At 54.4% G+C, this 25,172-nt stretch overlaps 11 protein-coding genes across 11 annotated transcripts; 6 read left to right on the top strand and 5 right to left on the bottom strand.

The window, feature by feature from the left end:
• Positions 1 to 10: 10 nt before the first annotated feature.
• On the bottom strand, positions 11 to 2,250 carry BGZ61DRAFT_351466 (uncharacterized protein; the record flags this gene model as incomplete). Its single annotated transcript, XM_046240334.1, has 4 exons — positions 11 to 1,455; positions 1,508 to 1,773; positions 1,831 to 2,069; positions 2,122 to 2,250. The coding sequence occupies 4 exons, from the start codon at positions 2,248 to 2,250 to the stop codon at positions 11 to 13; spliced, it is 2,079 nt and encodes a 692-aa protein (XP_046104650.1).
• A 3,610-nt stretch (positions 2,251 to 5,860) lies between these two features.
• BGZ61DRAFT_234596 (formyl transferase) lies at positions 5,861 to 7,514 on the bottom strand. Its single transcript, XM_046238260.1, has 4 exons — positions 7,149 to 7,514; positions 7,027 to 7,097; positions 6,841 to 6,956; positions 5,861 to 6,785 (listed from the first exon to the last, which is right to left on the bottom strand). Exons 1-4 carry the CDS (start codon positions 7,396 to 7,398, stop codon positions 6,104 to 6,106), a joined length of 1,119 nt encoding a protein of 372 aa, XP_046104649.1. The 5' UTR covers positions 7,399 to 7,514; the 3' UTR covers positions 5,861 to 6,103.
• Positions 7,515 to 8,000: 486 nt separating this feature from the next.
• Positions 8,001 to 8,290, top strand: BGZ61DRAFT_234571 (uncharacterized protein). The gene has a single exon (XM_046238259.1). The coding sequence runs from the start codon at positions 8,062 to 8,064 to the stop codon at positions 8,239 to 8,241; it is 180 nt and encodes a 59-aa protein (XP_046104648.1). The 5' UTR covers positions 8,001 to 8,061; the 3' UTR covers positions 8,242 to 8,290.
• BGZ61DRAFT_451016 (SAM-dependent RNA methyltransferase) lies at positions 8,001 to 9,594 on the bottom strand. The gene is made up of 6 exons (XM_046245785.1): positions 9,274 to 9,594; positions 8,860 to 9,179; positions 8,789 to 8,806; positions 8,623 to 8,733; positions 8,454 to 8,572; positions 8,001 to 8,396 (listed from the first exon to the last, which is right to left on the bottom strand). Exons 2-6 carry the CDS (start codon positions 9,170 to 9,172, stop codon positions 8,340 to 8,342), a joined length of 618 nt encoding a protein of 205 aa, XP_046104647.1. The 5' UTR covers positions 9,173 to 9,179; positions 9,274 to 9,594; the 3' UTR covers positions 8,001 to 8,339.
• A 480-nt stretch (positions 9,595 to 10,074) lies between these two features.
• On the top strand, positions 10,075 to 12,035 carry BGZ61DRAFT_532109 (pheromone-processing carboxypeptidase KEX1; the record flags this gene model as incomplete). The annotated part of the gene is made up of 3 exons (XM_046253823.1): positions 10,075 to 10,238; positions 10,297 to 10,657; positions 10,710 to 12,035. 3 exons carry the CDS (start codon positions 10,075 to 10,077, stop codon positions 12,033 to 12,035), a joined length of 1,851 nt encoding a protein of 616 aa, XP_046104646.1.
• A 341-nt stretch (positions 12,036 to 12,376) lies between these two features.
• BGZ61DRAFT_351824 (cytokine-induced anti-apoptosis inhibitor 1, Fe-S biogenesis-domain-containing protein) lies at positions 12,377 to 13,415 on the bottom strand (the record flags this gene model as incomplete). Its single annotated transcript, XM_046240368.1, has 2 exons — positions 12,377 to 12,684; positions 12,752 to 13,415. The coding sequence occupies 2 exons, from the start codon at positions 13,413 to 13,415 to the stop codon at positions 12,377 to 12,379; spliced, it is 972 nt and encodes a 323-aa protein (XP_046104645.1).
• Positions 13,406 to 14,897, top strand: BGZ61DRAFT_234565 (uncharacterized protein). Its single transcript, XM_046238258.1, has one exon. The coding sequence runs from the start codon at positions 13,689 to 13,691 to the stop codon at positions 14,484 to 14,486; it is 798 nt and encodes a 265-aa protein (XP_046104644.1). The 5' UTR covers positions 13,406 to 13,688; the 3' UTR covers positions 14,487 to 14,897.
• An 830-nt stretch (positions 14,898 to 15,727) lies between these two features.
• Positions 15,728 to 17,107, bottom strand: BGZ61DRAFT_451010 (uncharacterized protein). Its single transcript, XM_046245784.1, has 7 exons — positions 17,044 to 17,107; positions 16,921 to 16,997; positions 16,823 to 16,865; positions 16,224 to 16,772; positions 16,037 to 16,173; positions 15,903 to 15,971; positions 15,728 to 15,834 (listed from the first exon to the last, which is right to left on the bottom strand). The coding sequence occupies exons 1-7, from the start codon at positions 17,049 to 17,051 to the stop codon at positions 15,740 to 15,742; spliced, it is 978 nt and encodes a 325-aa protein (XP_046104643.1). The 5' UTR covers positions 17,052 to 17,107; the 3' UTR covers positions 15,728 to 15,739.
• An 876-nt stretch (positions 17,108 to 17,983) lies between these two features.
• Positions 17,984 to 19,048, top strand: BGZ61DRAFT_493651 (uncharacterized protein; the record flags this gene model as incomplete). Its single annotated transcript, XM_046250676.1, has 2 exons — positions 17,984 to 18,085; positions 18,143 to 19,048. The coding sequence occupies 2 exons, from the start codon at positions 17,984 to 17,986 to the stop codon at positions 19,046 to 19,048; spliced, it is 1,008 nt and encodes a 335-aa protein (XP_046104642.1).
• Positions 19,049 to 20,103: 1,055 nt separating this feature from the next.
• BGZ61DRAFT_477597 (uncharacterized protein) lies at positions 20,104 to 20,657 on the top strand (the record flags this gene model as incomplete). Its single annotated transcript, XM_046248923.1, has 2 exons — positions 20,104 to 20,387; positions 20,459 to 20,657. 2 exons carry the CDS (start codon positions 20,104 to 20,106, stop codon positions 20,655 to 20,657), a joined length of 483 nt encoding a protein of 160 aa, XP_046104641.1.
• A 2,271-nt stretch (positions 20,658 to 22,928) lies between these two features.
• Positions 22,929 to 24,814, top strand: BGZ61DRAFT_493650 (Aft1 HRA domain-containing protein; the record flags this gene model as incomplete). Its single annotated transcript, XM_046250675.1, has 4 exons — positions 22,929 to 23,010; positions 23,239 to 23,866; positions 23,935 to 24,435; positions 24,499 to 24,814. The coding sequence occupies 4 exons, from the start codon at positions 22,929 to 22,931 to the stop codon at positions 24,812 to 24,814; spliced, it is 1,527 nt and encodes a 508-aa protein (XP_046104640.1).
• Positions 24,815 to 25,172: the final 358 nt, after the last annotated feature.

Raw genomic sequence — 25,172 nt, 5'->3', positions numbered from 1 at the left:
GTGTCCCTCTTTACATCATCACCATGGCGGCGGCGGCGCCGAGGATAAGGGCCAGGCTAGCGCTCATTTTACCAGCGCTGCCAGTGACAGGGACCTCGCTGGCAGTGCTACCGCTGCTGGAGGAGGATCCAGCGGCAACAGGAGTAGTGCTAGGAGTGGCGGGGACATAGGCAGTAGTAGGAACCTCGGCGGCGGCGGAGGAACCGGCGGCGGAGGAGGCAACGGGGACGCTGACGACAACGGGAGTGCTGACAACAACGGGGGTGTTGACGACAATAGGAGTAGACACAACGACGGGGGTCTCGTAGGAGGCCGGGGTACCAGAGGCCGGAGTACCAGAGGGAGCCGGGGCAGGGAAGAAACCAGTCTCGCTAGCAGAGTTGTCGGAGCCAGATCCAGGGGTAGTGGAAACACCCTCACCGTTGCCGGGGCAGTAGGTGGTGGTGATGAACTCTGTGGAGAGTTCGCCAACGGGGCAGTTGGTGACAGAGGCGGCACAGCTGGTAATGGTGTGGACATTGGTGATGGTCGCGGTGATGGTCTCGGAGTCATCGCCGGAGCCAGATCCAGAAGATCCAGAGCCAGTGGTTGTAGCAGCAGGACCCTCGCCGTTGCCAGGGCAGTAGGTGGTGGTGATGAACTCTGTGGAAAGTTCGCCAACGGGGCAGTTGGTGACAGAGGCGGCACAGCTGGTAATGGTGTGGACGTTGGTGATGGTCGCGGTGATGGTCTCGGAGTCATCGCCGGAGCCAGAGCCGGAACCAGAGCTACCAGACTCGGTGGCCTGAGCAGTCACGGGGCAAACGGTGGTGTAAGCAACAACGGTCTCGGTGACGACGGAGCCGACGGGGCAGTTGGTGACGGACGAGGGGCAGGCGGTGACAGTGCTGACTCGGGTGGTGTAGACAACAGAGGTAGTCATCTCAACGCTCTCGGTAGAAGTGACGGCGATGGAGGTGTTGGCGGCTCGGGTCTGGGTGGCAAAGGTAGAAGTGGCATCAGTAGTGTAGGCCGTGCTGCTAACGGGGGCAGACACGGATGCGGACGCGGAGGACACGGACGAGGATGCGGAGGAGGATGCGGACGCGATCGCGGAGCTGGTGGAGGCGGACTTGGAAGCCTTGAAGTATCGAATGTCCTGGATCTTGAAGTAGGTGTTCTCGAAAGCACCGGGCTTGGCAGAGACGTATTCGGAGCAGGTGTCGTAGCTGGTCTCGGCCTTGCAAGCCTGCGCCCAGATGTCGTCGTTGCCAACGGGGTTGCCACAGAAGGCGATGTTGATGATGAGGGTCTGGTCGACAAAGTGGTCGTCAATGTTGCACTTGTCGTTCTTGAGATACAGAGTGGGAGTGCCCCACGAGTCGGTGTTGGGCTCATCGGAGTCCAGGTTGTCGGGGACGCTGGCCCACTTCCAGGCAAAGACCTTGATGAAGGAGTCGGTCCACTCGAGGGCATCTAGCTGCAATTAGTAGGGCAATTTGGCATCCAGATAGTCATCATCACTTACAAACACCACCATCGGAGGTGCCGTAGGGAGCATCGTAATCGTCGACGGTGCAGCCCTCGTTCAGGTATTGGTCGGGGGTGTTCTGGTAGGTGTTGTCACAGTTGTCGGTGTCAACAACGCCGGTCTGGTTCTCGCCATCGAGCATGCAAGTGCCAAACTCGTCCGAGTCACCGGTGTGGAAGGCGGGCTTGTTGGTGGTGGCCAGGTTCCAGCCCTCGATCAAGTCGATCTCACCATCCGCGGGCCAGGTGTTACCAACGGACCAGCTATGATTGTCGTTAGCAGAGGGTTGAGAAATAAGATAACGTCTTGTTAATACTTACAAGGCAGGCCAGGAACCACACTTGGGTTCGGGAAGGTGAGAGAATCGGGCAATGAAGAGGCCATGGTTGAACTCGGTCTTGGAGTGGAGTCGAACACTGGGACGTCCGGTGTTTGAATCGAGAACGTTGGTGTGGTCGACACCAAGGTAAACCTCATCGTTCTCGCACTTGGCAATGCCGAGCTCGGTGGCCTCAGCCTGGGTCTTGTACGCAACATGTCCGGAGTTGGGGTCCGCGTCCTAAATTCAGGGTTAGATAGTGCAAACAATGGTATGTTACATGAAGTCATACGCTGAAGAAGTCAAACTTGTCGAAGAAGTTTGTGGCATCATAGGTGTCGTGAATGTACCACTGCTTAGCACTGGCACTGCCGATGCAAGCCAGGGCAGCTGTGCCGACGGAACGGAGAGAAGGAGCCATGATATTGGAATTGATTCGTTAATTTAAACAGACAAAGAATGAAGTGAGTGACGATAGTAAAAGAATGAGTGGCTAGACGTGCGGTACGTCAAAGAAGCGAGCTTGAAGCTCTGGGAACGTCGATGGACACGGGGTGTTTAAAAGAATGAGCCGTGTATACGGATGAGAAGAGAAGATTCTTCCTGAACCTGCGATGCCGGGATAGGGATGGTTTTGAGCAACTTCTACGGGCTCCCTCCCCCTTTCGGACCTACTACTGACATGAACAGGGCCGGGAGTTGGGAGGCTGGCCGGGTTAGGTGGGTTGCCGAGAGCCCTGATGAGATTCCCAGGGTGTTTTGGCCGATTGGAGAGGGTGGGCTAGGTCCAACAGACGAGCAGTCATCCTGATCAAGGTCCTGTCTTTCGCGGAGGGCGAGGGATCCGCCGAGGTACCAATCAGACTCCAGAAATAGCTCCCGTTCTGGGAATTCAAGGGTCTAGGAGATTGTCGGCGACTGGGTACCACCGTGATTGGGAAGCAGAACAGGAGGCGGCGTTTCAACGTTACCACGGACAGCATTACAAAACATGCCCAGGCCTACCAGACTGGGGTCGGCGGTACCCACTGGGGATGCTGAGTGGACCGCGAGTGGTACGTGGAAGGCAAAGGGAACACTGTCTTGACAGGACAGCGAGTCATTCCGTTATCCATTGTTGTTGATGCACATAGTAGTGCATAGGAGGGGGCATGAAGAGTGGCGCTTGAAACAGCACGCCCTGACAGGGCTACTGCAGGAACTTCTCGGCCAGACCTAAAAGGAGCGGACTTGAGGCTCGCAAGTGCGTTTTCACAAGCCAGCACACATTTTGTTGAGGATGTTGATAAGTATTTGCCATGGGATGACGAGTAAAGGGTCTATGCGGCGTCGTCATCAGCGGCAGTTCACAAGAAGCTCTGCCTCGGATGCTTAGAAACATGCCAACAAGCATCGGCGATAACCTCCCTTGTTCGAGAAGAACTAGGGCACCGAGCCGGTCAAAGGTGCAACTGCCGTACGCGTTGGCATTACATGGTAAGCCTGAGCTCTCAAGAATCCAAGATCCTTGGTTGTTTATGCTCATCTTCTTTGGTGGTCGTATCATTGTTTGTTGGAGGCCCTTTCATCCGCCCATCCCGCCGGGATCCAATCCAGAACGCAGGACAGTCATCTCGCTGAGACGTGAGCCCCTGCTACCGCTCACGGCGGATGAGACGAGCGCAGCGGCTTACTGGTCGTCCATTTGCCGGCACGATGGAGCCAGGGGTTGCGGACGATGTGGAGGTATGGACAGATGCGGACGAGATGGAGGAGGTGGACGAAGTCGAGCAGAACCCTGCGGTGGATCCAGCGGGACGGATGGTACAAGGGTTCTTGGTAATTGGTTCATGCTGCATAGTGTGGTATCAGAGCGGCAGCAGAGTGACCAGCAGCAGGGGCGGTATTCCCATATTTGCCTCCCGTTGGGCGCTGTGTCATGCTTCGAAGCAGACGGCTTCAGGAGTCGTCGTAATGTGGCGTCAAAATGGAGAATCGGAGATGGTGTATGTTCCACGTTTTACACGGGTGGTCCAGTAAAAGTCCACTGAGGAGTCGCGCCAGCCACACTACAGCCGCCAGAGACAGGTGGTGGAGCCGCCAAATGCTACGCCACGCGGACGATGCAGGGGACTCAGGGGACGCAGGCGCCAGCTCACCAACCGTGCTGGCAGCGGTAATACCGCTAATTCGTCGCAGGGGAATATTGGCCTATCATCCAGTGCATCCACCAAGCATCACAAGAGATTGAGTTCCGGGTATTCGATGGGCGTGCTACCTTAGTTTAGCGCTGCACCGGAAACAACACATTGGTTCCGGAGAGTTGTTTTGGGGCATTTTTGGATTTTTGGATTTTTCGGGTTTTGAGTTTTGGGTTTATGGAGTTTGCTCGGATACCAAGGACGTATCCAAACTCCTGAACGCGATGCTTTGAAATCATGGCCGAGCTGTGACTCCAGACAGGACAATGATACGGAGCGAGACGGCAATTTTCTCCTCCGCGTTGGCAACTGACAGCTCCAATTTCAATGAATACAACCTTCAAGATTTGCCCCGAAAAAGTACTCATTCATCTACCTTCGTCCGCACAGGGCAGGACTCCATTGCGCTGGCTACTTGTCCATCCCCACAACCAGCGTCGTCATCAGACTCATCACCACTCCAGCCATTCCCAAATTGCCAGACGCTTGACACATGACAGAGCATTGCCTTGCGCATACATGCTCCATATCGCGGGCAGAGTCAGCTGGGACTAAGCAGGTGTTTCGCTCCACCCCATATCAGCACCCCTTGTTATTTCTTTCGGTGGATTAGCCACTTCCCAGCGTTTCGAGTGCCGCGCCAAAGGATTCCACGATCCTGTCGATCTTTTTAGGGTTTAGAGGTCTAGAATTTAAGACCCTTTGAGCTTATTTCTCGACTTTGCTGATCTTCATCACTTGAAATCTCAGTCGATGGTTCAAGCAGTATTTCAACGTCACTCACTGGCTGAGGCCCATTGCCAAAACTCCACGCTCATCAACCTCGCTTCATGCGTTGACAGCAAGCCATCAACCCGTGCTCAGGGGTATTTACACCCGCGCGTCCTCGTCCACAGGGTCCTCTTTCCACTAACCAATACTATCTTCGCTCCTGGATTCATGCCTTCTCGCTACACTCTATACCGCCTTTCCAATATCCTTGTCTTCGTGGCCTGAGAAAAGCTGCATAGCTCCCTCTTGTCTTGTGGAACAGCAAGAGTCCCCATCTTCCCGAAATGCCGTAGGAGGATTCTTACATAGGACTTACACTGTCACATTCACGAGGTAGTCGTTCCGAGAAACCCCATCCTGAGATACGCAATATTGTTGGATCTATATCATATCTAGCTCAGATCCCATTCCTGCAATGTGCCACCTATCCAGCTTAACGTGAACGCCGAAGTCAAACACCAAGCTTTCGTTTTATTTTATTCCCATCTATGTCTGTTTTTCTCCCATGTCTCCCTAATGATACACGCGGGACACAGACTCGGCCCTACGTAGACGGTTACATTTGAAGTCTCTGTCTCACATGTTTTGCCTTCCTTGTGATCATCACATTCTTCTGTCTCTGACGAGGTGTTGATATATCCGCTGCAATGCCAACAGAGCTGTCTGACGTGGAAGATTTTGCACATTTTAGCTTAATTCTCGGTTGTTGGTACACGATACGGTTCTGGATTCTGGGTATATAGCTTCTTCTCGTTCGGAAACGGAAGGATGGTGGTTCGTACTACAGGGTTTCCGGGTTGCTTGTTCGATTGAGGTGCAAGGAACCGTTGCTACTTGAACGTTCAATATATATGCATCAACCTTTCTTGATTCAACGCCAAACACATTACACGTACGCCATTTCAAACCATCTTTTCACGCTCGAAGCTTAAATCGCAGCTCTGCGAAATTGACTTGAACCATTGTCCTACAAACCTTGCCATATTATTCAATGCCAACGTACCGCATGGATTGTACATGTCAACAACCCGGCATCATATCCACACACACTAGGGTTCAGAGTTCTGGGAGACACGGTTAACTTCTTGTTTAGCCGCAATACCGCATTCACAGCCCAGCGAGCCACTGGCAGAGACTTGCCCCATCCAGTGTCTATCAATAATTTCTTTCAGGTTCAACTCATCACTGGTGAGCATGCCGCTTTTGATCATCTTGTTGTGTAATTCTGATCATTTCACTCCACATGCATGTGCTCTTGTCAACACTCGATGTTCACAACAGCGACACATACTATGCAGAATAACATGCCTCTGCCATTCTGATTCACGCCCATTGGGTGGAATAGGGCCTGAGCACGACAGCGGCATCGCGATCAGGCTTGCCCTCCTCTTTGACTCTCTTCACTCGGATCTGCTCTCCATTGGCGAGCTGGATAAGACAGCTTCCATCACCAAGGTCGCTGACCAGCCTTTCATGCCGCGAATCATTTGAGTCCACTCCGAAGTTCTGTACAAAGGACAGCGGTGCGCCAGTTGTCTTGGGGTTATCAACAGGAGCCGCCTCGGTATCCTGAATGATGATCCGCTTAACATCTCCCTTTTTGTTAACTGCGCGTGTCCATACCGACCCAAGGACCCGAGTTCGACGAGCAAAGTCCTCGGTCGTCCATTGTGCCCAGTCGATCTGCCCATCAGCCTTGTTGACCTTGGGGGCATGCACCAGTTCCTCGCCGTCGAGCTCCTTGGCTTTCCATCCTGCTGACTGACGCGGGGGGAGGTACACGCCGTCCCGTAAGCCCTGTACCAGCATATGAGCTCCAATGGGGGCCAGTTGGTTGGTGAGCTCCTGGACAGTTGATCCCGGCGGTATTGGTATTCCGGGATACGATGTCTGGGCCAATACGGTGCCATGATCAAATGCCTTGTCATCCAATGTCTGCAACGAGACTCCGGTGCACTGATGACCACGTAAGATGGCGTGATGTATGGGCGCCGGGCCGCGGAGGCTACCTCTGTTAGGTGACCATTTTTTTTCGTGGAAAAGAAGCGCAAGAAACTCACTCAGGTAGCAGGGATGGATGCACGTTGAGACCTCCATATTTGGCTGACCTCAGTATCCTGGGAGGAACAAACAATCCAAATGAGACAGCGATGACGAGATTTGTCGCCTCTGGCAGCTGTTGTGCATCAGTCATGAACGCCCATCTCTATCAATCCAAAGCATCTCCGAATCTTGAGAATACACACCTCCCACTTAGTAAAAGTTTCTCGCTGGTGAATCTTGAGCCCTAACTCTTTTGCCAACACCTTGCAGGGTACTACCAACAACGATCAGTACAGCCGCTAGTCTCGGGGCATGGTTCCCTCACCTTCGCGGATGGTCTTGTAGCCTCTTCCCACCCGTTTCGGGGGCAAGACCATCACATCCAACGACTCTATCAGGTTCTTGTTTTTGTTCTTTTCTTCGTATACGGCTTTGAGTGATGCGCAGCTGAACTCGTCGGAGCCGCAGAAGAGTATTCTCAGGGGATCTGAGGCGGTGGTAGACAGACATTGCCGCCATGGAGAAAACCTGCGGCTAAGCAGCGACCTCGGCTTAAGAAGAGTGTGCAGCATCATGGGATCTTGTTTTCATAGTATCCGTACCGTTGGATTTTCTTCTGGAAAAAACAATCATTATTAGCAATGTGACTTCCGAGACTTCGTCGTCATCAGTTTGCATTCAGAGTCGCGCCGAGAATGGACTGATGTCGCGTTTGCTGCATTACTGCTTATATGCATTTCCTGAATACATACATCACTTGGAGCCCTGCCCAGCAAGACTCAATATTATCAACGCTCCGAATCACTGTTTCGGGTGGATTTAACATGTATATTGTAGACTCATGTGTTCTCCAGTGTTTGGCTCTCTACATGTCCTTGAGATATGAGAACTAATTGGGCACTATAGGAATAGCATTTACTATTTGACGTTGGGATGGTTGCCATGTTTCAACAGCTACGCAGTCGCGAGAGACTAGTTGATCTACAGTAACAGGTTCATACTCCAAGCAGTTTCCAGAGACAACGAATCATAAGGCGAGTGTCAATACTAATGAGAGATTCCCAGCAACCAGTCTCAACCCGGCTACCCTATACTTGATGTCGATTTTCAGTACATTGTGGGACTACCAATCAAGCAGAGCAGCAGCAGTCTCTGACCAATAGAGGTGCCTAGCAACGGGGGATTTACAGGGTGTGACTTAGAGTTGGCCGTTGTTACGCGGTTAAATTCATGGGGTAATGAGGAGCTGGTGGATTAAACTGGCTGATACTCATTCAGCTTGTGGCAACGTACTTCGTTACATCCGTCGCTCATCTAATCTCTTTTCGAGTATGAACCAGGAGAAGAAAAACAAGCTTTCGTCCCAAATTTTGACATCTGCCCCCCCTTGTGTTCCAAGACGGAGGATACCAGTATGATCGACTCCTGAAACGCGGCTCGAAGCTTAGGTCAGATGCTGACGCAACGTCGCGATGGTACCCGACGGACCATTCCAGATCCGAAAAATCCATACGGTTTAGAATAGATCATTCACTGCCTTGTCGGCGTCTTTCTGGATCAACTCCACCATGCCCTGCGAAGCGCGGTCAGCATTTAATCCATCCACAACACAGGTTGGTGAGCCTTGTACCTTGGGCATGATTGGCTTTCCGTCTTCCGTCTTGACATAGCGGAAGGGCATTTCAGTGCTCTCATGTTCATTGAACTTGAGCTCCGGGAAGTCCACGTAAGGCACCTGGTCTAGTGCAACTAGTTACTGTGAGCAAACTGGTGTAGTAGCGCGCTTCGAGGGAACGAACCCTTGTCTTGCACCACAATGCGCGTTACTCGTACAGCCGTATCAGTCGTCATCTGCTTGGGCCCCAACCTGCGGCCTTCAAACCCCTTCTTCCTCAGCTCAGAGGTCCGGTCTAGAGAGGTGCATGTCAACAAATGGTGAGACGGAAAATTGTCACTGTCACTCACCTCGAGGAGGATCATCGCCTATCAAACACATTAGCTACGGCCCCTGCTTAGCCGAGAATAGCGTTACATACCCAGAATCCCCCCAAATAGGAAAGCATCAAAGGTCTCGCCGTCCTCGGGAGACAAATCCTTAGCCGCGGACGGGTCAAGGAGACACACGCGCGACTTCTGGCCGGCGTATAGCTCCTCCACACCTTGGTTCTCCGCCTTGAAGGCCGGGTTGCTGGCCAGGTCTGCCGGAACCTGGAACGTAGGCGGCAGGCTAGACAAGATGAACGAGCCCCCCGTGGCCTGTGTCTCGGAGGCGATGGCCAGGTATTCGAGCTCTGACCAGGGCCCCAGCTCGGGGTCGAGATGCTCGACGATGAAGGTCTTGCCAGCCATTGTTTTTCTTTGAGGTCTCAGCACACTGCGCACGACGGAGCTACGTCCGCACCATGGAACGGATCGCAGCTTTGGAAGAGGGGTCGGTTTCATAAACTCACAGTCCGATGAAAGCACAAATACTTTCGGGAGAGGCGATTTGACTCGGAATACTTTTGTACTTTTGTGATGGGTGAGGTTTGGCCAAGGGAGGGTTTAAAAATTCCCCAGTCTACACTAGCGAGCGGCAGTGTGCGTGTGTGAGTGGTGAGCCCGAAGCAGAACAATCGTCATCCGGTTCCAGCTGCTTCAGCCTTTCTCCTTGTCTGAAAGCTTAGCATAGCGGCTTCCTGCACATGCGGCTTGGCGAATAATGCCGGCAATATCAATGTAACCCTATTGAGTCTCGACTTCATCCAAAGTCTATGGCTCTTTCAAGGCGGGCCTGGTATTAATTGATATGATGACGCGCAGGGACAACCATGACGGCCAGTCAAGTGCGGCATTCATTTTCAGTGGAGGATAAGCTGTCGGCACCCCTATTCAGCACCTATTCCCGGCGACAACAGGGCGCCACACGCCCCTGCACAGACCAGAACAGGGCCCTGCAATGCCCTATTCCCCATATCTCAGCGAATGTTCTGCCGCTAAAGACGCCCCTAGTCGCTTTCGCGTCCCAGGTTCCAGGCATCCCCGTAACCCGCCAAAGGGGTCTCCATATGCTGGGGCTGAGTACTTCCGGGCCACCTCACCCTTTCGCATCTTCAATCTCCATCACCTACAACCTCAACTCCCTCGACTCCTTCTCCTCTCCTCACATACATGACGACATTGCTGTAGTCCTCGAGGCTCCTGCGCCGTCGCCATTATTGTGTGTGTAATCATCTCCGATTAGTACGCCGCGGCGTCTCAACCGCACCACCATGGCTCTCCTCTCGATGCTCCCGGGCCCAAGACAATGGTCGGCCTTGCTCTCACTGGCGCTCTGGCAGGCCACGGGCTCCGCGGGAGACTCGGCTGCAGACTATTATGTTCGCAACCTTCCTGGGTTGCCCACTGACTCTACTCCCATCAAGATGCATGCTGGGTAAGTGATTCCGAGCCTCCGCCATATCCGCCCTTGCTGACGCGTTCTTGAATTGCAGCCATATCGAAATCACCCCCGAGCACAACGGAAACCTCTTCTTCTGGCACTTCGAGAACCAGCACATCGCCGATAAGCAACGAACCGTCATCTGGATCAATGGTGGACCTGGATGCAGCTCCGAGGATGGCGCGATGATGGAAATCGGCCCCTATCGAGTCAAGGACGAGAAGACCCTGGTCCCAAACAATGGCTCCTGGAACGAGTTTGCCAACTTGCTCTTCGTCGACAATCCGGTCGGCACTGGCTTCAGCTATGTCGACACCGACAGTTTCGTGCACGAGCTGGACGACATGGCCGACCAGTTTGTCCAGTTCCTCGAGAAGTGGTTTGAATTGTTCCCTCAATATGACACTGATGACGTAGGTACTCCGTTGCTCACCTCAGCTGTTCTCGTTTGCTGACCTATCTTAGATCTACATCTCTGGTGAGTCGTATGCTGGACAACATATCCCCTACATTGCGAAAGCAATTCTTGCGCGCAACAAGAAGAACCCTCAGACCCCATGGAATCTAAAGGGGCTGTTGATTGGAAACGGGTGGATCTCCCCACGAGAGCAATATCCCGCCTATATCTCCTTTGCTGTCGACAAGGGCATCATCAAGAAGGGCTCGGATGAACACCAGCAGTTAAAGCATGAGCTGCGAATTTGCGAGAAGCGTATGGCGACTGAGCCTGGTCGTGTCGACTACAGCGAATGCGAAGCCATCCTCTCATCCATCCTCCGGCTTACCAAGTCCGGCAACGGAAATGATGCATGCATTAACATGTACGACGTACGCCTGAAGGATTCCTACCCCAGCTGCGGCATGAACTGGCCTCCGGACTTGAAGCACGTCGGTCCCTACCTGAGGAGGGACGATGTTGTTCGCGCTCTACACGTCAGCGAACAGAAGAATACCGGATGGCAGGAGTGCAACGGCGCCGTAGGCAATGCGTTTTCTGCCAAGAACTCGAAGCCCGCGGTCGACTATCTTCCCGATCTCCTGGCGGATATCCCGATTCTCCTCTTCTCGGGAGCCGAAGATCTGATCTGCAACCACATCGGCACTGAAGAGATGCTCAATAAGATGAAGTGGAACGGTGGCAGAGGCTTCGAGGTCACCCCTGGAAACTGGGCCCCTCGCCGAGACTGGACCTTCGAGGGCGAGGCTGCGGGCTTCTGGCAGGAGGCTCGCAACTTAACCTACGTCTTGTTCTATAACTCTTCCCACATGGTTCCCTTCGACCTGCCCCGCCGAAGCCGAGACATGCTTGACCGCTTCATGGGCATCAACATCGACCACATCGGTGGAGACCCTGCCGACAGTCGCATTGACGGAGAGAAGGGACCCGAGACCACTGTCGGCGGTGCTACCAACAATACCCAGTCGGCCCAGGACGACCAGCAGAAGAAGCTGGAGGAGGCCAAGTGGGCTGCGTATCAGAAATCAGGCGAGGTCGTCCTCGTCATTGTCGCCGTCGCTGCCACGGCTTGGGCGTACTTCATCTGGCGTGAGCGCCGCAAGGTTGCTACCTACCACGCCCTTGCTGGCAACGACTCTTCTGGGCGATTGGATGGGTTACGGGCTAAGCAAGGCCCTGGCGATCTTGAGGCCGCCGCTTTCGATGAGAGCGAACTAGATGACCTACATGTAGAAACCCCGACAGTGGCTGGCAGAGCCGAGTATGCCGTGGGTGATGACAGTGATAGCGACTCGGACAACGAAAAGAACCACACGAGCGGACGCTCGCGATGATCTGGGACCCTTCTAAACTTACTTCCGCTTGGGTCAGGGAGGCAATGTCTACTATCTGGTGTCCTAGGCTACTCTCATATGCAAAGGGTTGGAGCATGTCATGGTTAGAGCGGCGTTTGGAGTCTGATAATGCAACTCGGTTTTTTTGTATCATCTAAATGGGTCAAGCTGCGCCAGGAACGCCGAATCTAAATGTAGAGCGCTCCGTACAAACATCCTTTACCTCCTGACCGTGTGTGTTGCGGACGCCATGTCCTGTCCTGAACCCGAATCCAACCCATCCCAAAAAGAAGTGTATATACGCCTGCATTTCTGCGTTCCCATCGTTCATCACAATGCCTTTACAGTTGGATATCCATGTTCAGCAGTCGAACCTCCTCGCCGGGCTTGAAGGGCGGCAGACCGACGTAGGGGCAGCCGTCGCATCGGAATGCATCGCCCAGGGCGCAGTTGCCACAGGAGCCCACCTTGCCCTGGACGGTAAAGTCGACTTCCGCCAGATCGTCAGAGGCAAGCTTGACGCTCTCGAGTTTCTTGTCGGCTTCGGCACGCTTGGCATCGTCTTCGGCGACGAGGCGTTCGGCAAGACCACACGAACAATCCTTGCAGGCGCGCCTTCGCTTGCCGGGCTTGGGCTGGCACTCGGCGGCTGGATAGAGGTTAGCAAAAGTGGGAAGTGGGAGTGGGGGAGGGGTCGGAAAGATGGGGGAACGTACGGATGTTGATGGGGCGTAAGAGGTCTTCCTCGGTCATGAGGTCATCCTCGTCGATGAGGTCGTCGTCGTCGAAATCGTCGCTCAGGTCGATGAAGCCGACACCGGCGGGGGCAACAGGCTTTGGTGGCTCAACCTTGGGCGCACTCCTCTTAAGAGAAACCGACCCATCTCCAAAAGTAAATCCACCCTGGTTCTTCTTCTTCTTGCTTCCGAACTTTAGGCTAACGACACCTTCGCTCTCGCCGTAGTCGGGCTTCTCGAAGCCTCCTCGGGAGGCAACCAGACCGGCCAGGACTGCCTCCTTTGACAGCGTCGACTCCTCCAAGTTGTTTCCGTTCTGCCCCTGCAATCGACCGTTGGGCTTGAGTGCTTCAGCAACGGGGCCGAGGACGGTTCGGTTCATCAAGGCGAGAGACTCGCCCAGCATGGAGGAGGCATCCGCCAGGATCAGGACGAGGTCGTAGGTGGAGGTCGGCAGGTTGACCAGTCCCGCGGAGAGACGGTCGAGCATCTGGAGATCGGTGACGGAGCGGTCATAGTCGGATAGAACAGACGTGAGGGCGGAGGAGTGCGATGCGAGAGAGGGAGGCGCTAGAAGGAGGGTGCGCTTGGGTGGCGAGGTCGAAGGAGTCGACGGGACGAAGTCGTCGCTCGGGTCAATCATGAGGATCGCGGGCGCCATTGTGAATGAGGTTGCAGGAACGGTAGAAGAGGAGTGAGGAGAAGGACGAACGAACTTGGGGAGATGGCGTTGGATTTGTAGGGAAGCCCGCGGACTTTTCGCCCAAGATATTGGATTGGTGTGAACTAGATTAGTCAATGGAGTGAACTAGATCCGCAGTGCATGCAGGCTCTGCGGACTGTGCGCTTCGCTCGTTATCGTGTGGTGAGCACAGTGCCAGGTTAGTCCCGACAGACGGTATTACATCGATGTTCTATGTTGCGGGGTTCACTTCTGCTTTTCCTCGGACAGCGATCGAAGGGCGATATCGATAAGCACCCCTGGTTCCGACTGCGGAGGTGCGGAGCCAGCCACCATCGACCCTGCATCCGAAAGCCAGCTAAGGCAGGAATAATGATGACCGGTTGCTTACGGACTGCCGCTGGCGTCAATTCCTCAATTGTCCTCTTGCAGCGGGCACGTTGCGTTGCTGACCATCGCCGTGGCTGCGACTCCCCGGAGCCCTCCTCGGAGATGTGCCGAAATGTTTTTGCAACAATTACGCCAACGGTCGCTTACGGAAAAGTCAGCTGCCAAACCGTACGACCCGGGACCTTAACCTCCCTGGGCCAGGCACAGGCACAGGCGCAAGGCCTGCCCGAGGGCTGCCCATCCTATGCGGCATCTTCCGATTCCGCTGACCTATCGCCTAATTGTCCGTCGAAAGGGGGGAGGCGAGCGGTGCGAACTCGGACCAATCCCCGCCTGGAGATTTGTCGGAGCATTCTGCACTTGCCGCCATGGGTTGTTCTCGTGACATTTCTCTTCTGCCTGGTCCATGCTTGTCTTAGATGGTTGCATGCTTTTTCTTCACTGTGGGGATGGCTTTCGGGGCTGGGGCTGGGCTGGGCTGGGCTTTACTCACACCGAGTTTGCGACGTGACGCCGAGCACTTATTACGGGTGTGGGTATCCGCGCCGTTTGCGTCTTCACGCTCGAGAGACCCTCCGTCCGCCTTTGTGTCTGGATGGATGGTATGGGTCTGGTTTTGGTTTTAGTTCTAGCCATCACTAAGAAACGGGCCGGACCTAGTTCCAGGCTTTCTACGGATAGTGGCAGCGGTTATCGCTGACCCGATGCCATATCTTCTTCAACTTGCACTCTGGCGCATCTTAAATGTAGGAAATGTCAGTAAAAACGCGGGTGATGTGTGTCGAGGTTTTGTTGAATACTACACATGCAATATCATCTACCCATAGTCCCCGGGAGAGAGGGTCCATTTCATATCAAGTAGTGTTCCTCAACTCCAACAACCCGCAACCAGCAAACGAGGCTAGGCACCTTATGTTGAGCAAACCACTAGGTTAAAAAAGCACCCATATGTCACAAAGACGCGACGGCCCGCCATGGCGAGTTTGTTTACCCGGGCACATCCTGCAGGTAGGCAGGCACCTGTCTTTTAGGGTGTTTGGCCCCTAAACCTAGGTGGTATACCGCAAGAAGCCCAGGCCTCTCTGTGGTTGACAGTGAATCATTGCTCAACACCTCCTGCTACCAAGTGTCCGCAGCTGGCAAGGAAACACTTCTAACTGGTGGGCGTGTTTCTTTTGTCGAAATATAAAAACCCAGTTTTTGATCCCCTGAGTGTTCCTTCTTTCTCCTTCCCCAAGGCCTCTCGTCTCAACTTGTGCACCCACCTGAGACGCGCCTTCCTCAAGTTTACGTTCACGTTCAGGCACAAAGGCATCAGGCTCTCGTCCCTAAGGCCTTTCTCTTCCTTCACTTCTCGCCTGCACAGAACTTTACTCTTTTCCTCCCATTTCCGCACTTCCCTACGCTGTGGAGAACAACTTTGCACGGCACAAGATCAACTTCAGAACATCTACAAGTGAGTGCTTCATCTACCTCATTTCTTCAAATGAGCTTCTGAAGTTCACCTGCATTTCGAGAGTCTCGTTTCTTTCTATCCCGGTGAGGTAGTCCAGATCAGTCTCTTTGGGTCTGTCCGATTACGCTTTGGTCTGAATCGCGATCCATACCTGACTTGCCTGTGTTTCCTCTCTTTGCACTTCACCTATTCCAAGCAGGCAAATCACCTCTCTGTTGTTTAGCCACATATAGGAGGCACACAGTTGTTGCAGTTTCGTGAGCGACTGAAATTCCTGTCCCGGCCTGCTCTACCTTGTTCGAGCCTCACATTTATTCCTCAACGACTCCTAACATGTTTCAATAGACGCCGAAAGCCTTTACGGAGACCCGCCAAGCACTCCGAAATGGCTGACTGGAACTCCGGGCCATCCGCGCCCAACTGGGACAGTGGTGGCGGTTCAACCCTCAACAATTATGGAGGCGACGGCGCTGCCTATGGTTCCAATGGAACAGATGCAGGAGCCAATGGCTTTGACCAGAATGGACAGGGAGAGTAAGTGATCACTGGCAAACTCTCAAGTTGTATTGATACCCATTATGTTGTATTTACTGACAAACCAGCACCGGCTTCGGCCATGGAAATGGAAATGGCAACGGCGATGACAAGTGCTTCGGTTGCGGTGAAGCTGGGTATGTTCTTTTTTTCGTCCAGCACGTTTGTGGAAATCGGCTTTGGCATACTGACATGCTACAAGCCATCGCCGAGCTGAGTGTCCCAACGCTCAAGAGACGGGTCAAGACATGACCTGCCGCTACTGCAAGCAGCCCGGACATATGGTCCGAGACTGCCCGGATAAGCCTCCTATGTTGTGCGAGAACTGCGGAGAGGAAGGTTCGTTGTTTGGATTTGAGATAAACGGGATGCTGTGCTAACTTTACCAGGTCATATGCGAAAGAATTGCGAGAACGCTCGCAAGATCAACCGCGATCATATTGCCACCGTCGATCCCGATGAAGCCTGGAAGAAGCTCAAGCAGGCAGTCTCTGAGCGCGAAGTTGACGATGCCAAGGAAGCCGTACAGGAGTACGTCAAAGCTCTTGAGGGCAATATCACTTATCGAGAGCTCCAGGAGGCTCTTATCGAACAAGATATCGGTCTTTGGCTGATTGCAACTGAGAGGCCTCTGATCAGCATTTTTACCAACATGAATCTCCAGGGAGACATGGGGAAAAAGTACACCGTCTCCTATCGGTTCTCGGAGAAACCCGATCGTCCTCGCGAAATTGAGGGTTGGCCACAGGATCGCACCGAGATTCTCTCTCGTTTGGATGATGCCGGAGAGGTTGTTGACAAAGGGGTTCCACTGTGCTTCAACTGCAAGGAACTCGGTCACAGTTCCAAGTACTGTGAGCAGGAAAAGGTTGAGAGAACCGACGCCCCCAAGATTTCTTGCTACAACTGTGGCGGCGACGGTCACCGCGTCAGAGACTGTAGGCTATTAACCTGTCCTAACTCTGTCTTAACGTTGCTAACCTAGTAGGCCCGGAACCTCGTGTTGACAAGTTTGCGTGCAAGAACTGCGGGTGAGTCTCATGTTTGAATTATATTTACTGTTACTTGATGCTAATTATTACTCAGGAAATCGGGTCACAAGATTGCCGAATGCGAGGAACCACCGAACCCGGAGAATGTCGAATGCCGCAAGTGCAACGAGAGTACGTCTCCAGGGTCGCGCTCCTTCACTCAAACTAACTGGTGCAGTGGGTCATTTCGCGAAAGACTGCCCTCAGGGCGGGAGCCGGGCGTGCCGCAACTGCGGTCAAGAGGGCCACATGGTCAAAGAGTGTGACCAACCTCGGAACATGGACACTGTCACTTGCCGAAACTGCGAGAAAACCGGCCACTTCAGCAGGGAATGTCCCGAGCCTCGTGACTGTAAGTCAATATGAACCGAGATTCCTCAACTTACAGACAATTTAACCATCTCACAGGGAGCAAGGTGCAGTGCACTAATTGCCAGGAATTCGGACACACCAAGGTCCGTTGCAAGGCGCCTCCTGCTGAGACAGAGGACTTCAACGATGGTGGCTTTCCAGCGCCTTCGAATGAAGGCTTTCCATCGAATGATGGATTCGATAATGCCAACCATGGTGGTGGAGCATCCCAGGATGATGGAGGTGGCTGGTAGTGGAGTTGCATCCCAAGATGAGAGTGCCGTAAGAGTCAGGCTGTCATCTTCTTGGTGTGGGCGACTTCAGTTGTACCCGATGAGATTTTGAGGGCGTGTTACGTTTCAAGGGGCCGATGGGCTACGAGCATGGTTGGCTGCTTAATTGAGGTTTAGGAGCAAATCAGTCAAGATGATGCCACCAATAAGCAGATATATGACAATTGATGAAATGGACCCAGGCTTCTTGGTGTGCTGTTCGTGTTCTGCTTGGATTTCTGTCTTCTTGAGGGCCGAACAGCCTGGGCAAAGTGTAACACGCTATTGGCTAGAGGCCAACCGAGAACGTACTCGCCAACCCCCTGCACCCCGCAAAATCATCAACCGAGGCTCGGCGTAAGACGATCATGAGGAGGTTTGGCTGTCACTTGAGCTACTGAAGTGCACGATTGGAAATACTTTCTACATAAGTATCGGGTCCTTGTGCGCAATCAACACCACGTATCTCCGTCGCTGCGACGAGAAAATATCGACATGTCAACCCCTGCAGTTATCTTATACCACTACCCGTACTCGCCGTATGCCAGGCGGGTAGTCTGGTATTTGACCCTTCGCGGGATCCCCTACAGCCAATGTGTGAGTCTCGGTGCCTCCTAGCGATGCCACAAACGCAATATACTGATGTGTCGATAGCTCCAACCTCCTATGATGCCGCGGCCGGACATTTCGCAACTTGGGATATCCTACCGCCGCATCCCGATCCTATCCATAGGACGCGACGTCTACCTGGATACTCGGTTGCAGATACCCAAGCTCGAGAAACTCTTCCCGGAAATGCCCCGCCTCGGCGCCACTGAGCCAGACCAACTTGCTGTCGAGCGCCTCCTGTCGCTCTTCACCACCGACACCGGCCTGTTTGGCAAAGCCGTCCAGCTGCTCCCAACAGACTTGCCTCTGCTCCAAGACCCGGCATACTACCGTGACCGTGCAGACTTTATGGGAGGCAAGCTCAGCCCTCAGGGCATGACCGCCGCGCGGCCTGAGGCTCTGGTTGAAGTGATCCGGGCGTTCGACCTTCTCGAGACGACGTTGCTAGCCGACGGACGCGACTGGATCCTGAAGACGCCTGGGCCGAGCCTCGCGGACATCGAGGCCGTGTGGCCATTCCATTGGTTGCTCGGACTCCCGGGCGCGCTGCCAAAGGACCGGTTCTCGCCCACCGTTTACCCACGCGTGTACGCTTGGATCCAGCGATTCCAGGACGCCCTGTCCGCGGCGAAGAAGAAGGTGGGCAAGCCAGCAACGCTAAAGGGAGACGAGGCCGCGCAGACGATCCTGCAGGCACCTTTCAGTGGAAATGAAAGGGTTGTGGACGCTGAGGACGCCGTGGTCATTGCGCAGGGACTTCAGAAAGGTGATCGCATTCGGGTATGGCCAACTGACACGGGCTCGTCGGGGAGGGACGAGGGCAAGTTGGTCGCGATCGATGCGCGGGAGGTGGTGTACGAGACCGGAGAAGGGGGGCGTATAGTTAGAGTGCATGCGCCTAGGCATGGTTTTAGAGTTAAGAAGGTGGTCGACAAGGGCGCGAAGTTGTGATTGTTGAGGTTGTGCTGGTATTGTCTAGGTCTTGAATCATGCTTGGTAGATTATTGATGCCATTTACTTGAGTTGGATACGCATAACCGAGCCGGAGCATACCCCTACATGAAATACGTCTGAACAATCAGACCTCTCTCAAGACATCATCTAAATCACTCGGAGATACAATGTCGCCAGTCTAATCTCGTTGATTCCGTGGTGTCGTGCATCCAATAGTGTCTAGGGTAGCTACGAGAGACCTGTGACGTGTCGTTGACATCATAACCTGGAAAATATAAACGCAAGGGATGCTCCAAGGCTGCGGCCACGGACTGGGACCAAGCGCCTAGTCAAGGCACACGAACAGAGCTATCTGGGGGCGTGTTGATTGATAGGAGGCAAATGCCTGGCTAGCCTTTCTCATTGTAACCTTGGGATCGGTTCGATGCAATTGCTCGAGGCCTGCAGAACACGAGCTATGTGGCTTTCGCACTGCATGGATATGCAGCTACTGATAAAAGGTTGAATTTAGCGTGAGGAACGAGCTCTTCATCTCCTTTCGTCCAGATGGTTGGCATCATCAAGGGCCAAGGTGGGCGCGTCGTGTTTGTTGAAGCGTGGAGGGGAATATTTCAATATCCGACTATCTGGGACAATGATCGAGCCCGACTGCCGGGTCAGAAGGTTGGACAAGAGCGGCATTGAAGAGCATGGGACAATGGCCTGCCTTGAGACACCGAGGACCAAACAGTTCACAGACGGAATCCACAGATTGATGATCGTAGCACGGAATGCTCCTGTACATGAGGTCGGGATTGCAACACGCTTCAACACTAGGGGGTGTAGAGTTTGGGAACCGCACTAACTTTACTGGGGTAGTTATTCACTCTCGGGGATTTCCAGTCCCAAGCTCTGCGACCGGATTCAACCATCAGCTACACACATTCTTTGTTATCAACAAAAAGCATGCAGAGGAGGTGTGTTGGCGTGATTGCGAGGACTGGGAGAGTACGAAAGGACATGCGTCATAATTTGAAATCGGCGGGTCTTGTGGTGGGGCGAACAAAGGCTCCATGAGCCTTGAAGTGAGGCTCCATGGCCCCAGGGCTCTAGGCGAAATCGCGATTCCCCTGGTGGTCGCGCGTTGCGCTAACCGCAGCACCGCGAGACGCTGGCGGCAGATTCGCGACGCAACCCCCGGAGGGAAGAGCAAACAAGATAGAACAAGTTTGAGGAGGAGGGGAACGGCAGCAGGCGACGCACAGTTGGATGGCAAATCTGCGCGGGCTGGGGCGACATTCCTTGCACCTCATACGGTTGGCGAGAGCGGAGAGGAGGCTTTGTCTCATGTGTTGCAGTACGTTTGCGAGCTGACGTCATGGCCTTGTCATATTGCGCCTGGTTGTGCTGGGACAAGTACCGACACAGTGTCTGCGGAAGCGTGTGTGCAAGTCGCGAGCGACACTGTGCTCGATTTGGGAACCTTCACTCTGAAAAATTCTCGATGTTTGCCTCTTTTGGCTTAGAGTTTGATGATACCAGCCAACGAGAGAGCCTGGGCCTATTCAACACAACCCATTCGGAGTTGACGGAGACGTCGAATTGGGCCTGGGATACGAATGCTTGAGTTGAGGTTAAAAAGGTGCGTGTTGAGCCTGTGCCTGATGGGGGAGGAGAAGAATACAGTGCTCCACGAAGTCCTGCAGGCAAAGTGGATGGACAGACGCACGAAGGACCTGCACACGCGATCTCGTCCGTGACCAGGCCGGGGAATGGCCATATTGGGCGACGCTGACGAGGATCCGATAAGGTCGGCGCAAGGCTAGTGCGCCGCCCAGCGTGTTCCAGCGTCCTCGATTTGTAAGACAGCGTCCATCAACCACTCAAGGACGGGCAGCATTGCTACGTACTACGTCGAGTCCAGCGAGAACGAGGGAAACGGCGTTGGGAACGGGTAGCTGTCCCGGGTTCGCCACTAGCAAAGGGGGGAGGGGGGAGACCTTGTCAATTGTGCTAGAGGAGCAGCAAAAGGAATCCATTTCATTTATCGACAGACCGACCGGCTGCTGCCCGCTGGCGTGGTCAACGACAGTCGGTGAGGCCAGGGGATCGCTTCCGTGTGTGTGCTTTGTATGGCTGCTTCCGGGGTCGCAGAAGGGGCCAGCAAAGTGCGTGCTTCGACCTAATAAGGGGCCCGGACAGACGACGCGTTGCAGATCAGCCAGTTAGAAAGAAGGGGCGGGAAGAGGTCGACGAGAGACGAGAGAGCAGAGCAGAGTAGAGTGTTGAGCTGGGTGCTCTATCCGATTGTGGAGAGGTGCTCCATCAGTGCGTACGGTGCGGCATCCTCCAACAATAGTTTTGTTCCGAAACCACTTGTGTTATTGGCTGTCCCAACATTCCAAGAAGAGGAGGGAAAACCACACGGAAGCACCGGCTTTCCCATTTCTTGCCCCCCCATCTGGTCGCCCCAGAGAATCACAGTTCAATACGGTGGGAGGGGAAGATGCCGGAGGGGAGGGCTGGCGGGGGACTGGAAGAGACTGTGAGAGAGATTGATGAGAAACCGAGAATGGGCAGACAGGCGTGCGAAGGAAACCAACCACGGCCAGGCAAGTCGCGCCTCATGGCCCTGCGTCATCGCGACGTGGGCGGCCCATTGGTTCAGGGGGGGAATGACGGCGATGGACCGGCTTTTGGCCCCACTCTACTGCGTCCCTCATGTCTCCTGGCTCTTGCGACTGCATGCATTTGCTGTCTCCACGCGAGGGTGTGGAGATGGCCAAAAATCCCTGGTCGCTCGTACCCGCACAGTGTAGGAAAAACTCAACTGCTCTGTTTCCCATTGCCATCGCCCATGGCGCACTCAATTCATTAGCATCTGAGCGTGTGTGTGGGTGGGTATGTGTGACGCCACCGGGGGAGACACGACTGGCCCCCCCCCCGGCCGGTAATAATGGAGCAGGCCAAGCAGAACAGAGGGGCTCTCCACTGTAACCTTGGGCTTGCAGGTGCCTCCACGCACTGTATTTCGGCTCCGAGACCTGTACCGGCGCAACAGCACAGTGACGGCACTAGGAAGCCCATGACGGCAAAAAGCATTCGAGGGATGAGACAATGGCACCGAGAGGTCGGAGAGTCACTCCGCGTCGTGACTTGGTGCATCGCCCGAGCCTGGCGGGCCGATGCAATGGCCGATGCAATGGCCGATGCAATGGAGCAGTAACATTAAAAAAGCACACACTACACACGGGGCGGGTCAGCCCAGTTGAGCAATTCGCCGCCAGTGATCGTCCTCGCGACAAGCCAGTTGGGTTGGGTTGGGGCAATCGGACGATGCCATCGACGGCGCCGACAGCACAGTGCGAACTCAGGCTCCCCGTCGAATGGCATTTTGTCAGCGACACCCCGGTCCTTCCCTGTCTCTGCCGGGTGGCCACACAAGACCTTCTAGGAGCCCAGCGCCCGCCTTCTTTTTTTGCGCCTTCTTTTTCGCTGCTTCACAACGTCATCTCTGACGTCTTTTCCAACCTGATCCTTTCACAATCCCTCGCCTGTCGACGCAGTCCCGCAACACCGCCCGTTTTTGCTCTTCGACGCCTCGACGCAATCATCGACTCCCACGCCAGCCGCACTCCACTGATTCGGCCGGATCTCTCTGGTTTTTTTTGGCTTGTTGTTGCACTGCGCGCCGTCTTCTCTCTGCTCCTAGGCCTGCACTGCGCGGCTGTGCTGTACTGCAATCCCCCCCCGTAGTAGCGGCTTGTTTCGCCATCGTCGCCTCTGACCTCATTTGGCTTTTTTGTCTTCCTCCATCCTCGTTTCGTCACTGCCACCCCCCCCCACTCGACCAACTTCCACAACCTTGCCGCCCCAGCTATAATACATCATCGTCATCATGGGGACTTCAACATCCGACGCCTCTGCTAGAGGTGAGTCGAAGTCCCCGAAGCAGTCAAAGAAATCCCCTCCCAAACCAGGTGAGCCCCAACCCCCCTCCACCTATCCTTTCCCGTCTTCTTTCTCCGCCATGACGCATCATCGTCATCGGTTTCCGTCACCCTCATCCACCTCCTGTGGCCGTCTCGTCCCCGTCACCGTCCCCGTCCCGGCCTCCGTCACCGCTGTTGACCTCCGTTCTCATCATCTGTCACCGTCTATACGGTTGTCGCCGTCCATCCATCCTACTCACACCTGATTCCTCGCAGATGCTCCGACCGACGCAAAAGCCGAACCGTCCGTGAAACCAGAGGTCGCGTCCAATGCCGAAGCCGCAAAACCCCTTGCGCCTCCTCCTCGACCCGACCAACAACAAGGTACCGACACTCCTGACTACTTCGCGGCCACGGTCGGCGGATCCCTCAGTCTGGAGCCCAATCCCTTTGAGCAGTCCTTCGGGGGTGCGCCAGAGACACCAGGAGGCACCAAGTTGCCTTCGGTCGCCGCCTTAACGTCCCCTTCGTCCCTCCTGCCCGGCCCCAACGCGACACCATTTAACTGGGGTGGAGGCTCGCTGCGGACTGGCCCTCTGAGCCCAGCCATGCTTTCTGGTCCTGCCAATGACTACTTTGGTGACACTCATCTACGCGGCGGCTTTCCTACACCCAACGAGTCCTCTTTGAGGACGGGCTTGACTCCAGGCGGCAGCGGGTCTATGTTCCCTGCGCCCAGCCCCAACTCCCAAGCCCTCTTTGCCCAGCTTGCCAGCGGAGGCGCGACGCCGAGCACCATCGATTTCCATCGCACTGCTATGAGCGCGGCTGCCAAGAGAGACCAAGCAAACGGAGTTCAGCGGCCTTCTGGACAATCCCAACAACCTCCTCAGCAGCAACCGCCGTCGGTCACGTCTCAACCCCAAGAGATCCCCAACGGCAACGCGATAGTTAAGCCTGAGGCGAAGCCAGCCTCCGGCCCTTTGATCCTCACGACAACGACGCTGCCAACGGCCTCTTCATGCTTGCCCAGGGCAGGAACGGAGCCCAATCCACAAATCAATTTGCTGTCGCTCCGGGCGCAGCTAGTCACGCACATCCAGTTCCCGTTGTCCCCCAGGGTATGAATACCTCGCCACAGATGTCGAGCACCAATGGTGGCTCGATCGCCTCCGCTCGGGGTATGAGCGAAGTTAGTATGGCCTCGGACGATAGTGACCAGGCCCGACCTAATACACGAGGCAAGGGCAAGAAGAACCCGCCCTCCACAAACGGTCGAAGAAAGGCCGATGAGGCTCCTGCAAAGGCACCCCCGAGCAAGAAGGCCAAGTCTAATAACGGGCCCATGCCTATGTCCATGCCTGATGACATGGATATGTCCGACGACGAGTCCAACATGAAGTATGATGAAAACGGAACCAAAACTAAGATGACAGATGAGGAGAAGCGCAAGAACTTCCTTGAGCGAAACCGGTACGTCTCATTCAATATTTTAACATGTCTCTGTATCAAACCAGGCTTACTAACATGTCATAGTGTGGCTGCTCTAAAGTGCCGTCAAAGAAAGAAGCAGTGGCTTGCCAACCTGCAGACCAAGGTGGAGATGTTCAGCACAGAAAACGATGCTCTGTCTGCGCAAATCACGCAGCTGAGAGAGGAAGTTGTCAACCTGAAGACACTCCTCCTCGCACACAAGGACTGCCCAGTTACGCAACAGCAAGGTCTCCACAGTGCTTTTATGTCTCAGGTTGTCGAGCCCTTCAACCCTCAGATGAATCCTTATGGCATGGGTGCGCCAATGCCAAATCAACCGGTCATGGCTGGCCAGGGTGTCCAACGACGTTTCTCATAGAACGAGTTGCGATCCGTCAATGACCAGGGTGAACCGGCTTCCCTGGACGGCAAAATGACTTCCATGGATGACCCTTTCTTTCCACAATGAGGAGATGAGGTGATGATGGTGTCTCTCTGATATAGGCGACATGCAGGGGCTCGAACCACATATACATAAGGGGGGCAAGGGGATTTGGAACTTCTGGAGCCTTGCCAAATCTGTTTTCTTTCTAATTTTCACCTCTTTTGGCCTGTACAACAATTCACGACGAGTGGAACATCCGGACGGGGATCGGTGTCTGGGGTTCGCGGTTAGTGGACGAGCTTCTCGGGACTCGTCTGCGGGATTCTTAGGGGGATGTGACTCTCAAACTGTG

The sequence above is a fragment of the Ilyonectria robusta genome (genome assembly GCF_021365365.1).
Source record: "Ilyonectria robusta strain PMI_751 chromosome Unknown BGZ61scaffold_9, whole genome shotgun sequence".
NCBI classification, from domain to species: domain Eukaryota; kingdom Fungi; phylum Ascomycota; class Sordariomycetes; order Hypocreales; family Nectriaceae; genus Ilyonectria; species Ilyonectria robusta.
Note: the sequence above shows the minus strand (reverse complement) of the source record. Positions and strands in the feature narration are given on the sequence as shown.

Bases quoted from the DNA above. Each gene is read 5' to 3' on its own strand.
- BGZ61DRAFT_451016 (XM_046245785.1), bottom strand. From the start codon at position 9,172: ATGGCTGGCAAGACCTTCATCGTCGAGCATCTCGACCCCGAGCTGGGG. The intron at 8,573-8,622 runs GTTCGTTCCCTC...CACAGTAACTAG, and splicing joins CATTGTGGTGCAAGACAAGG to TTGCACTAGACCAGGTGCCT. The intron at 8,397-8,453 runs GTACAAGGCTCA...CGCGCTTCGCAG, and splicing joins GAAAGCCAATCATGCCCAAG to GGCATGGTGGAGTTGATCCA.
- BGZ61DRAFT_234565 (XM_046238258.1), top strand. From the start codon at position 13,689: ATGTTGCGGGGTTCACTTCTGCTTTTCCTCGGACAGCGATCGAAGGGC.
- BGZ61DRAFT_234571 (XM_046238259.1), top strand. From the start codon at position 8,062: ATGAGGAGCTGGTGGATTAAACTGGCTGATACTCATTCAGCTTGTGGC.
- BGZ61DRAFT_234596 (XM_046238260.1), bottom strand. From the start codon at position 7,398: ATGATGCTGCACACTCTTCTTAAGCCGAGGTCGCTGCTTAGCCGCAGG. The intron at 7,098-7,148 runs GTGAGGGAACCA...CGTTGTTGGTAG, and splicing joins CTACAAGACCATCCGCGAAG to TACCCTGCAAGGTGTTGGCA. The intron at 6,957-7,026 runs GTGTGTATTCTC...GATGCACAACAG, and splicing joins AAACTTTTACTAAGTGGGAG to CTGCCAGAGGCGACAAATCT.
- BGZ61DRAFT_451010 (XM_046245784.1), bottom strand. The intron at 16,773-16,822 runs CTACTAGGTTAG...TTAATAGCCTAC, and splicing joins GTCAACACGAGGTTCCGGGC to AGTCTCTGACGCGGTGACCG. The intron at 16,174-16,223 runs CTGGTAAAGTTA...CAAACAACGAAC, and splicing joins GCAATTCTTTCGCATATGAC to CTTCCTCTCCGCAGTTCTCG.